Genomic DNA, 13,512 nt, shown 5'->3' on the forward strand with positions numbered 1-13,512 from the left:
CTGCAAATATCTTTTTCTGAATCATACTAAACTGTAGCACAATGTCTGCAATTGCAGGCCAGATATATCCAAAACAAATAAATATAATCTATATAAAGTGTTAGCTTTCATACCACAATCCCAAATGGGTCTCCAAAAAGATAACTCAAAACAAAAATGACAAAAACTGAAATATAATATACCATTTATTGCTTCATATATTCAATACATAGTGTATTTTGTGTTACCCTTTCTGCATTATACTTATTCATATATATTTTGAAAGAAATTTTATTAGACATTTTTATATATTAGACATTTTCATGAAGAGACAGATATTCACAAACTTGTAAAATTACACCGAGAAAAGTAAAACTTAACAGAAGTGTAACCATGAGACAAACATAATCAAAAGTGAATAACTGTTTCATTTAAGCATACTTTACTTAAATGAGATTCCCAAAATGCCCTTGGAATGATATGTGCATTTTCACCTGATCAAGCAGAAGCTAATTTGACACTTTAAACAGGTTAAATTTATGTAATACTTATACATACAGTGCACAAACGAACCCTGTCTTTATTTAATAATAATCACAAACACATAGAACCATGGCATTATATTCCAAGAGTAAAACACTTAAGGCAAGGCAAACAAATACACATATATGATTGTCATATGCAAAAAATCGAAGTATCTGCTAAATAATCCTGTCAACTCCACGTAACAAGAGCCAATCCTACTTTATAGTCTCATTCAGATCTTATTCTACTAGATACAAATCCATAATGAAGCAGGACTTATAACTGAACAACACAGTTTGCAACACCCGGAGAGCATAAAGCATATCAGATCATCTACTCATGCATTGCGTGTGCAGCCTCAGGTTAAGCCATTCAGATGTATCGAGCTTTGTATGACTGGACAGGCTTATACAAAGCTGGCTAAATGACTGGATGACGTCGAAGTTCGGTAGTGCAAAGCGACCCACTTGTAGAACCCAGGAGAGACTGAGGATGGGGCGACCTGTTAAGATCTTGTCGCTCAAGCTTTGTGTACAACATCAGAGGTGTAACACCCCCCGTTTTAAATTCAAAAATCACAAAAAAAACAGCGCTTGTCATATTCAGGACAAATCCAAGGAGTTACTTTATAACAAAAAATAAGCTTACCTCTAAAAACCACCTTAACCAAACTGCAGTTGGCCTTTCAAACTAATTCTATAAGGTTGAAGTGCCAACCAGCTAGTACCACCCCCTCGGAGGAGCCCTACAGACCACAGCATACTCCACCCCCTTTCGTCTGTCCCAGCTTCTAGCCTGCGGCCCTGTGGCCCACGCCCAAGACAGACGGCGGCCGGAAGGGTGTCTGTTCCATACCTTAAGCGTGTTGTGTGAGTTGATGCTGCGGCGGCGGCCTTCTTCCAGCTGCATCTCCGAGTACAGCTCCTCCTCATCCTCCTCCATGATGTCAGACAGATCAGAGCCCCGACTGCTCTCGGTGTAGTACTCCTCACTGTGGCTGTATTGATGATGCTGGAGGTACAGAGGTTTAACAAAACCATGAGAGACACCAGGAAGAGATCTTCAAAACTCAACGGAAATCTCACTATGTTTCTGGTCCATAATTTTGTCCCTAATCACATTTGCTCATCAATACCTCACTCTTAATTGGTTTTGTAAATCTGTCTGTCTTTTTCTATTTGTATCGGTTTGATGTTTTCTTTGATTTGCTTTGATTTTATATTTGGTTTGTATATTTTTATATATTTTACCCTCTGTTTAGACCTGCGATTTATTTGTGTTGTTTTCTTTTCTTTGTTTCTTTGTTAAGTAACTTTGAAGTGGGAAAAGTGTATGAATGTCATATTTTAGCTCAAAAAAACTAAAAGTTAGTACACCCCCTGAAAAATGTAGTCCCCCCATATTTCAAATATTTAGGGCATGCAGGTATTGGAATGGCATTTCCCCAATGTTAACATAAAAAAAACACATAAAAAAACATAATTCAACATAAATATAATTATAATTGAATCAATAATTCAATATAATATGAACATAACATAATTAAATATAATATATTGTGACACTTGGAATGTACATTTTTTAATGATTTGTACAGCATAAATAAAAAGAAAAGCCTATTTCTTGTGTTGAAAAAGTTAGTACAAGACAGTCAACATCAACACACGTAAGATGTAGTGAATGCATGATGATTCTGTCAGTTGGCCCAAAACTCCCAGAAAAGTTTCCCTGTGCAATAACAGAACTGAAGCACTTTAAAGTTGAGAAGCTTGTCGTTCCGAAGACTCACGTGTCTGCCCAGCTCAGAACCTCTGAGAAACTCGTCCACAGAAGCTCCTCTTCGCCTGGCGTGGGGGGAATCGTACCCGTCCTCTTCCTCATCTGAGTTCAAAGACTGCGAAGCGTTACCCTTCTCACTGAAGATGTTCCTCCTCTCCACCTGAAACAAATGATAACTATCAAGTCAGGGTTTCACATTGCAAGTGTTTCACTCGCATTTGCGACTAAAAAGAGATGTGTGAAAATTGTAAAATGTACTCAGGTGTGTGAATAAAAAAAATCCCAGCGGGTCCTCAGTTTTATGAAATTTAAGGTCATAATAAATATTAACTATTGCTGGGCCGTCAAAGGAAGAACATTATTTAACAGATTATTCAATATATACAGTAGATTTCTCTCTCTCTCTCTCTCTCTCTCTCTCTCTCTCTCTCTCTCTCTCTCTCTCTCTATATATATATATATATATATATATACAGGTCCTTCTCAAAACATTAGCATATTGTGATAAAAGTTCATTATTTTCCATAATGTAATGATAAAAATTAAACTTTCATATATTTTAGAATCATTGCACACCAACTGAAATATTTCAGGTCTTTTATTGTTTTAATACTGATGATTTTGGCATACAGCTCATGAAAACCCAAAATCCTATCTAAAAAAATTAGCATATTTCATCCGACCAATAAAAGAAGTGTTTTTAATACAAAAAAAAGTCAACCTTCAAATAATTATGTTCAGTTATGCACTCAATACTTGGTCGGGAATCCTTTTGCAGAAATGACTGCTTCAATGCGGCGTGGCATGGAGGCAATCAGCCTGTGGCACTGCTGAGGTGTTATGGAGGCCCAGGATGCTTCGATAGCGGCCTTAAGCTCGTCCAGAGTGTCGGTTCTTGCGTCTCTCAACTTTCTCTTCACAATATCCCACAGATTCTCTATGGGGTTCAGGTCAGGAGAGTTGGCAGGCCAATTGAGCACAGTAATACCATTGTCAGTAAACCATTTACCAGTGGTTTTGGCACTGTGAGCAGGTGCCAGGTCGTGCTGAAAAATTAAATCTTCATCTCCATAAAGCTTTTCAGCAGATGGAAGCATGAAGTGCTCCAAAATCTCCTGATAGCTAGCTGCATTGACCCTGCCCTTGATAAAACACAGTGGACCAACACCAGCAGCTGACATGGCACCCCAGACCATCACTGACTCTGGGTACTTGACACTGGACTTCAGGCATTGACTCCAGACTCTGGCACCTTGATTTCCGAATGACATGCAAAATTTCCTTTCATCCGAAAAAAGTACTTTGGACCACTGAGGAACAGTCCAGTGCTGCTTCTCTGTAGCCCAGGTCAGGCGCTTCTGCCGCTGTTTCTGGTTCAAAAGTGGCTTGACCTGGGGAATGCGGCACCTGTAGCCCATTTCCTGCACACGCCTGTGCACGGTGGCTCTGGATGTTTCTACTCCAGACTCAGTCCACTGCTTCCGCAGGTCCCCCAAGGTCTGGAATCGGTCCTTCTCCACAATCTTCCTCAGGGTCCGGTCACCTCTTCTCGTTGTGCAGCGTTTTTTGCCACAATTATTCCTTCCCACTGAGGTGCCTTGATACAGCACTCTGGGAACAGCCTAATTGTTCAGAAATTTCTTTGTGTCTTACCCTCCTGCTTGAGGGTGTCAATGATGGCCTTCTGGACAGCAGTCAGGTCGGCAGTCTTACCCATGATTGCGGTTTTGAGTAATGAAACAGGCTGGGAGTTTTTAAAAGCCTCAGGAATATTTTGCAGGTGTTTAGAGTTAATTAGTTGATTCAGATGATTAGGTTAATAGCTTGTTTAGAGACCCTTTTCATGATATGCTAATTTTTTGAGATAGGAATTTTGGGTTTTCATGAGCTGTATGCCAAAATCATCAGTATTAAAACAATAAAAGACCTGAAATATTTCAGTTGGTGTGCAGTGAATCTAAAATATATGAAAGTTTAATTTTTATCATTACATTATGGAAAATAATGAACTTTATCACAATTTGCTAATTTTTTGAGAAGGACCTGTGTATATATATATATATATATATTAGGGATGCTCATTTCGGTTATTTTTCCCGACCGACAACCGCCGCTCGTAAATCGATTATTAACCGTTAACTGATAAGATTATAACGTTAATATTGAATTGGCATTAAATAAAAATAAAATGCGTATCTGTGACCCGTTAAAAATAAAAACAATTGTATTTATTTATCAAAGGGTTTATTTTAATGTGCAAAGTGCAATCTGCAGCATAAAGAACAGATCAACCACAGAACCTGGATTCAGATCAAATTTTGTGACAACAGAGGAAAAACAGAATAAAATAATACAAAAAAAACATGAAATATGCCTACACTTAATATATATATTTTTACACTTAGATAATTAACAAATTAACATGACAAAAAGAAAACAGTGAATCCGTTTGAACGAAACGGATTAAAAGCCGGCATTTTTTTCCGTTAGACTAAGATTTTTCGTTAAATAAAAATAGCAGCCCTACCTCAATCCACACCGTGTCTAATTTTTATTTAAAAAAAGCAACATGTCAACGTGATTTGGGGTTAGTCTGGAGCGCAGCCTGTTGACGGTTAGACCCGCGGCAGAAAACACCCTCTCCGATGGCACAGATGTCCCGGGAATACACAGGTAACGTCTCGCTAGAGTGGCCAGCTTCGGGAAGCGCCTTTCATTTGCTTTCCACCAGTCAAGAGGATTAATATCCAGAGATGGAGGATTGTCTCTCATGTAGATGTCAACCTCTTCTGGATAATCAGTGGCTTGACGAGGGGCGCTGTAGTCATCTCCCAGGAGCATTATCATGGCGTTACTTTGGCTGCGGTCTTTATCTCCAGCTTGGGTAGCAGACACCGCTGTCTCATCTTCCGCATTGGCTATTTCCATAGCAGCACACATTTCAATAAGTTTTGCTTTTGCGGCTTCTTTCTCCGTTTGTGCAAAAAACGGGAGATGTTTATGGCGAGGGTCCAGGACAGAGGCGATCAGCGCAGGTTTGGCCACCAGATCATCCTTGTCAACCTGTGACGAACATATAACCCCCCAATTAATACAAAACAACGACAATAATAGTAATGATAATAATAATAGCCTAATAATAATAATAACTACCTGCATGCGGCCACTTAAGGACTGCCGAACTTTTGCCTTGAACTCCGTCACTCTGTGGCCGTCATCCTCGGCTCTCATCAGGTGTGTGTTCAGCAGGCTAAAGGTGATGGGGTAAATGTTGGAAATTGAAACGTTCTTTTCTGATGACATTATGGTGGTTGCACATTTTAAAGTTTCCAACACGGGTGCAATCTCCTCCATTATTTGCCAGTGTTCGTCTCGTATCTCCAGCGTTCTGGCATCTTGCAGCCTTGTAACCGTTCGGTCAGACAGAACAGCTGTAACAGCCCACCTTTGTTCGAGAAGTCTTCCGAACATGTCACACACCGAGTTCCATCTTGTTTTACAAGACTGAATGAGCTGGTGTTTCGGAAGTTTCATTTGTGATTGTTTATCTTCCAGTGCCTTGCATGCAGGGGTGCTGTGGTTAAAATGCCTAACCAGGCGCCCAGCTGCAACGATGACCCGATGCACGAACACATTAAATCCATCATTTACAGCTAGCTGTAGTGTATGAGCAAAACACGGAACCGACTCCCAGTTCACCCGTTCTGGAGAGTTTGCAGCCACGATGTTGCGTGCATTGTCATGAACACATGCAGACACTTTCCCATTAAGTCCCCATGTCTCCACCGCATCAATTAGTTTAGCTGCAAGGTTCTCAGCTGTGTGTCTGCTAGGCATACTCTGTGTTAGAAGGACAGCTGAATTAACTTGCCAGTCCTCATCGATGTAGTGACACGTTATTGTTATATAGCTCTCCGTTGTGAGTGCCGTCCAGCAGTCAGTCGTAAGGGCCACGCACTTTGTGCTTTCGAGTTGTGATTTAAGCGATTTTTTTCTCTCCTCAAAACGGGCTTCAATTCTACGGGTAATAGTGCATCTTGATGGGATTTCGTAATTGGGCTCAATATAGCCCAGTAGCTCTTGAAAACCTTCACCACAGACGACACTTATGGGCAAAGTGTCTTTTACAACCATTGAACAGATTCTCTGCGTTATCTCCTCAGATCGCCGTGCATCGCATCTTCTCCCTGACAACATGGCGGGCAAAGTTTGTTGCCCTTCATCACTCGATGCTTGTGGATGTTTGCTTCTCAAATGATACTGCATCGTACTCGTACTACTGCTGTATTTTAAAACAGCGCAGCATATTTTACAGGTAACCTCGTCTTCGCCCTTTCTGTTGAAATGGTCCCACACCGTGCTTCTTTTCGATCGCTTCATTTTGCTTGCTCGGTAAAAAAATGTCTGCAGGCACGTGTGTGGTTGCGCGTGTCAATGCGCCCCGTGAGTTAATACATAGTTTTAACTATATAGTAAAACCTATATAGTTTTGTTTTTTAAACCATGCAGCAAAAAAAAAAAAAGCTTAAAAAAACGTTTTAAACCGTTTAACTGATAGTATTAATCGGTCAAAATTTTTACTATCGGTTAACGGTTAAACGGTCAAAATGAGCATCCCTAATATATATATATACAATTATTATAATAAAATATTACAGTGAATTGTTTGTTACTATTATTTTAAAAATGTATTGTGTGTGTGTATATATATATATATATATATATATATATATATATATTTGGGGTGGATTTTTGATTTCGATTCACAAGCTTGTGGTTCAATCCAATTTTGAAAACTAATGCTGTAAACTATACAGGGACTCAAATGGACCAATACTATAATATTGAAGGTTAAAATGATTTAAAACTAATTTGTATACAAACACTTAAATTACACACAATGAAGTTTTTCTATATTAATACAATATAATGCTAACTTTATAATTACATAATTGTTTCTACTTCACACATTAAATATTGAATATATAATAAATAGAGTTGAAATAAAAATGATCCAACCCATTATCCAACCTCCCGAAGATTGAAATAATTTACAAAAGTAAGCTTTTCTAAAGATACAGATTATTTTTTTTATTTTTTTTTCAAATTGCATCTATAACAGTTAAGTGGCATTTTAAAAGTAATAATGTCAATATATAATGGTAATGCTTTTGAGGTATAGGATTTTTTTTTAATACAGCTGTCATAATAATTCAACCTATATTTCAACTTTGCTGTTTTTGAATCACTTTTATTTGTATGGTACAAATTGTGTTAAAACACAATTAAGCCTTTGGAAACTATAACAAAACTGAATTATCTTGTGCTGTTTCACATAAATACAGTACATTTAGCCTATGCATGTGCTAAAGTTGAAAATATGACTTGCAAATATGGCCAAGTCAAAAGAGCTCTCACAAAAGTTATAGAGAACAAATTGTTTTGTTACATTAGAAAATCTATGGCTACAAGAAGATTTCCAAAACATTAAAAGTTTCTAGAGACACAGCTGGCCGCTTTATTCATAAGTTTAAATTGTTTTGTATGCTAGCAATCATCTATATTGAAATCTTGGCATCAACATCCTCATTTACTTAAACTAGTGGACTCACCCTACTGTTCGGGGCATTCCTCTGCGCTGCCTGGCGGGCCATAGCGCGAGCCACTGTGTTGGGAATGGGCGCTCCCTGAGGTTGAGGCAAGATCCTCTGAGGGGAGGGCGAGCGCCGGCCCTCTACGTGAGGGGGCTCCAGCGTGTGCCCCGTGTGCGAAGGGGGTGGTAGGGGTGACGGGGCCCGGGGATGCGGCTCCCAGGACTGTCCCGGTCTCCTGCTCATCTCTGGCTCTTTGGCATGGGGGTCTCTGGCACTTGGTAGGAGTTTGGGTTTAGATATGGGGTACAGGGAGGGTGAGGAGTGGGGATGTGAGGGCGGGGGCTGAGGGTGAGGGTGCGGTGGCGGGCCGGAGTGAGGCTGGACGTGCGGTTGAGGATGGGTTGGGGGGTAGGCTTGTGGGTAGGGAGTTGGGTGAGTCTGGAGGTGAGGGTGTCCATGGTGAGGCACCAGGAGGCTGTGCGGAATGGTGGCCACGGGAGAGTCTTGTGACTCTCCTTGTGCTGATATTGTCCTCACTACGACCTCCCGCGCTTCCAGACACTGGATACGATTCAGTTCCACCGTAACGTAATCTGCTGTGGGGTACATTATCTCTGCTATCTGAAAACAAACAAACAAAAATACAGGATGAACAAATGTCCCTAGTTTTCTTCTGGTCCAGTCAGACAGTTAATCAGATTTGTACTTGCCCTGTTATTTTATTTGATATTTTCATAATAGCAAAAATTATCAATTTAATTTCAATTTGTGTTAGAAATGAATACATTTTAAACTTTTTACTAATTTAAAATATATAAAAACATAAAACATACATAAATAAAAAATAATATTTTTTAAAATATGTTTTTAAAATTTGTATTTGATTTGTACCTGTGCTTTCAAAACGTATTTTATACATACATACACACATATACACACTTCCATTCAAAAGTTTTAGCTCGGTAAGATTTTTTATTGTTTTTAAAAGAAGTCTCTTCTGCTCACCAAGGCTGCATTTATTTGATCCAAAATACAGCAAAAGCAGTAATATTGTGCAATATTTTGACCATTTAAAATAACTGTTTTCTATTTGAAAATGCAATTTATTACTGTGTTGGCAAAGCTGAATTTCCAGCATTATTGATCCAGTCTTTAGTGACATGATCCTCCTAATAAATCATTCTAATATGCTGATTCGCTGCTCAAGAAACATTTATTATTATTATCAATGTTGAAAACAGTTGTGGACAATGGTTTTCAGGATTCTTTGATGAATAGAAAGTTCAAAAGAACAGCATTTATCTGAAATAGAATTTAAAAAAATCTTTAACAAAATCTTACCAATCTAAAAGTTTTGAACGGTAGAGTGTATATCATAATATATATATATATATATATATATATATATATATTTTATGTTCATATATTTTTATGTACATATTTTATTTTGTATTATTTATATATTGTATATTTTAATGTATATATAAAATAAAAATGTGCAATAATAGCTGGAAATTACACAGTTACAAAATAATTCTGTGACAGAAATTAACTAATAAACACAACAGCATATGGTGTTTTGTTTAGATTTCCAACCTATTACAAATGATATTTACACAATTCTCACAATTTTGACATGTTAGTCAGCTATATTCTTAATACATCATAGAAATCCAAGTGTTTGCCAGGCATACAAAAACATATACTGTATGATTCATGAATGTAAAACTGTGCCAAACTGCGTAGTGACACTGTCAACAGGCCTGAAACTTTGTCCAACTGGTCCTGGATCATCTATTCTTATTGTTGAGGCCTGCTTTATTTAAACCCAACTGGTACATGAAAAACATCATCGAAAAATACATTTATGTATACATGATAATTATCTATTTTGAATATACAGTTTTTTGTCCCACAAAAAGGGGTTGATATCATTTCAAAATATGTTTTTGCCTGATTGTTCAAAAATGACTTGCATAAACCCCTGCAATATATATAACACACGGAAAACATTGGCCATCCAGCGACACAAGCGATCACCAGATGGCGCCAGTGAGCAGAAAGAAACCTGCACTCCAAACATGTGAACTAGCATAACATGTTCATCCTACAAAGCTGATCTTGGACCTTTCATTGGCTGCATAAACAGGGCACACAGCTTATTGCAAATCAGTAACTGTTATGATTAAATGGCATGATGATAGTAAGAATCGGCAGCATAACTTCACCTTTTGACCTTTAGTGCAGACTATGTAGCCGATTACACTGGCTCCATTGGAAGTGCCAGTAGAAGTGAGGGGAGGGGGCTTCCACCGGATCTGCAAGACTCCAGGTGTCTGTCCCAACTGAACCTGCACATCCTGAGGAGGTAAAGGAGGACCTGAAAAAAAAAAAGAAAAAAAAGAGGATGTTCATGAAATAACAGAATACTGAAACAAAATGTGAGTTGCTACACTTTTATCATGATTCAAGCAAATTTGTGTGTTTGTGGGTGGGCTGTGACATGCATTATGCTTTCAGAAACATGTGCATGCTTGTGCATGAAAATATGATGCATGTGTAACGGCATGTAAATGTGTGTATTTTACAGCCGAAAGGGACGCCAGCTGTGCAAAGACTATCATAGTGTATTCGCTTATGTCAGCGCTCTGATTTTATGTGGGCTGATTCGTTTTAATCCCAGTGTTATATATGGCTGTCAGCAATGGACTGCACCATCTCAGAACCTAAAACAAACAATGTCCAGTTATCACTTCAGGTATTTTGTATAACAGTGCCAGAGTGAATGGAGACGAGAGAGAGAAAGCAAGAGGAAGAGACGAGCAGACGTCATTCGCCTCATCTCTTGCTTAGGTTCGATTTAAAAGATTGTTCATTAGAGCTGGGTAACGATACAGATTTACAGATTTGATTCGATTCCGATGCAGAAACTCTCAATTTGATTCGATTTTGATTCTAATTTTGATTCGATTCCAATTATAATGTTAATTTTGTTTACATATTTTCCATCCAGAAGACATTTTCTCTCTGCTAATGCTGTACTTTATACAGGGCAGTGCTTCAGACTGATTCAAACCAGTAACTCTTCTTTTTGAATTACTCCTTAAAGGTGCATTGTGTAATATTTAGGAGGATCTGTTGACAGAAATGCAATATCACGATGAACAAGTAACAATAACATATCATTCAACTGAATAATTAAGTAAATCTAATTTCTTAATTTATCTTTGTAAAGAAACCTCATTGCTTAACTGGCTACTCTCTGCTGTCTCAGACGACGACATCTTTTCCTGACGGCCACCGTAACGTCTGTTGGTTGCGATTCGGAACCTCAACACTAGATGACGCTAAAAGTTACAAAGTGCACCTTTAAAAGAAAACGGCTCATGATCAGTGTTTGGGAAGTGCAATACAAGTAACGAGCTACATAATCAGATTATTTTTTTCCTTTTTTCCAATTAACTAGGAAAGTAACAAACGACTTTAAATTCACCCGAGTTACTTTATCAAATAATTAATGAAAGTTATTTGTTTTCCCATTTATTGACTGACACCTCTTCTGTCCTCATGTTGAAAGAAACCGAGAGTTATTGCAGAGGCGTTGTGTGTGCTGTGTGAACATGATGGTTATTGTAGTTCTAATGTGAGCAGGCATTCACTCATTTCACTTGCACAAAAACAGATTCAGTATTCCTCAATATAAATATTAAGCAAACCTGCAATAATTAAATATGTTAAAACAAAAACAATTTATGTATCTAATCTCACTTTATTAATCATTGTCTTTTGCTTTGTCTGCTGACCTTCGATGAACCAATTCAACCATACAAATATACAAAAATTACTTTAGTAAATGTCACATTTGTTTTTTTTAATGCTGAAGTAAGATGGTTGAACTTTATTTTTTCAGCATTTCTTTGAAAGGTTTGTTAGAGCTGCATCCTCTACATGAATTGACCTATGGCTAAGCCACGCCCCCAAACGCGATGAGCCAATCACAGTGCGAATAGCTATCCCATACACTCGGACATTCTCTGCTTCCTCGTCCATTGAAATGCATTGCAGTTAGTCAGGTTTCATTCGTTTTTATATGTTTTTTCTTGTCCTTTTAAGTTTAAAGGGTCATTCCACCGGTGGAGACATGAATATGTATTGAAAGTGGGTCATATATGTAGTAGAATAGTATCATAAATTTCTAATTTGGGACCTTCTTGGCCGATAAAAGGCAGAAAATGACTTTTTAGTGCTTGTGGATTGTAGACAACAATCCCCATAGTGCATTGCAATGCTCAGCTCCGCAGACCACTCCCACTACAGTAGCTAGCTGAACTGCAAGATATTTGTGCAATGAACCTGCCACGTTAGCGTGTTAACAAAATGAAAATAAACTTACTTTACAGAAAGACGACCATTTGACCCTGTAGGCTTTGGCTGACGTTGCCAGTTGAACTTAGGTATTCTAAAGAAGGTCTCCAGGACGCCGCTATCCATATGGGGTGCGAAAGTCGGGTGAGCAACAACACACACGTCCGTGTCATCCTCCGATTCCGTAGCACCGCTGGAATTCTCGGCAGCAGACAGACTCTTGTTCTGTGTCCATTGGCGCACAGTGAGAGCACAGGCACCACCAATCTGCCCCAGCTCGAGCCATTGCGGGCTCCTCATCCGCGGCAGGCAGATCCTCTGCATCGGCCGTGGTGGCAGCAGCTTCAGCCGCCTCCGGTTCCTCCATAGCCCTCAGCTGCTCTTCGCTATACTGTGGCTCATAAAGGTAGCCACGAACATCCGTTTCTACCATAACTACGTCAAAATCCAGATCCTCCATAATGCATCCGTCTGCGTATTCAGTACCTTCGTCCATATTTTCAAAAAGTTTCTTCCGGTGAAATCAAACGCACTGGCACTGATCTGATAGGTCTGTTAGCGCATTAGGTCCAACCCCCTATGGGCGGGTTTGAAAGGGTGGGAACTAGGGCTTGTAGTCTTCACATAAATCCCTCCCTTTTACACTTCCTCCTACAATTACGTAAAATGACGATTTTTGGGTCATTGTAGGAGGAAGTGAAAAAGGTAAATAGAGGATTTCTCTCGTCTCAGGGGAAAATGAAAGAGTGTTGCACGACCATTCAGTAGTATGACTGGATTTCTAAAAATGGAAATCTTAATGCAAATGGGTGGAGTGACCCTTTAAAATGGTCAAACGGTGTGCATGGAGTACATGCAACGGCGACGGTGTGTATTTTTTACCCTTTCCCTAGCCACATCTCAACCGAGATAATTGTCTGGATTAAGTTATGGTAGACCACAACACCAACTAAAGTGGATAAATTAAACAAGGATGTCTACATCTGTTCTAAGATAAGTCAACAAATTATTTGAACGTTATCTTTTACATCTCTAACGTAACGTTAGCCTAACATTAGAAAACTTTAACGTTAGCTTCTAGCTGCGTTGTAGCCTACATCATGTCACTTAGCTTCATTAACATATCTGTAAATAACCGAGATAACAAATGTTAGCAATGTTGTGCTGAATGATTCATGTAAATACTGTAGCACCAAACTTTACGTAGAGGTACTCTTGGTAAAGATGGTAAAAAGGCTCGTCCTGGAAACGTATGCAACTTAGACCTGTA

At 38.8% G+C, this 13,512-nt stretch overlaps 2 protein-coding genes across 2 annotated transcripts in view; both read right to left on the reverse strand.

Moving 5' to 3' along the window:
- The window catches only part of rimbp2b (RIMS binding protein 2b), a 175,290-nt gene that overhangs the window by 22,984 nt on the left and 138,794 nt on the right, over positions 1-13,512 (reverse strand). The window contains exons 19-22 of the mRNA XM_077224507.1: positions 10,106-10,257; positions 7,896-8,498; positions 2,294-2,443; positions 1,360-1,515 (exon numbers count right to left, since the gene is read on the reverse strand). Of these exons, the coding sequence (XP_077080622.1) occupies positions 1,360-1,515; positions 2,294-2,443; positions 7,896-8,498; positions 10,106-10,257 (1,061 nt within the window). The remainder of the gene's footprint in view (positions 1-1,359; positions 1,516-2,293; positions 2,444-7,895; positions 8,499-10,105; positions 10,258-13,512) is intronic.
- LOC143732995 (E3 SUMO-protein ligase ZBED1-like) lies at positions 4,724-6,680 on the reverse strand. The gene is made up of 3 exons (XM_077224511.1): positions 6,500-6,680; positions 5,437-6,463; positions 4,724-5,346 (listed from the first exon to the last, which is right to left on the reverse strand). The coding sequence occupies exons 1-3, from the start codon at positions 6,661-6,663 to the stop codon at positions 4,828-4,830; spliced, it is 1,710 nt and encodes a 569-aa protein (XP_077080626.1). The 5' UTR covers positions 6,664-6,680; the 3' UTR covers positions 4,724-4,827.

The sequence above is a fragment of the Siphateles boraxobius genome, unplaced genomic scaffold (genome assembly GCF_051911475.1).
Source record: "Siphateles boraxobius isolate OS27281-9 unplaced genomic scaffold, OSU_SipBor_1 9, whole genome shotgun sequence".
NCBI lineage: Eukaryota > Metazoa > Chordata > Actinopteri > Cypriniformes > Leuciscidae > Siphateles > Siphateles boraxobius.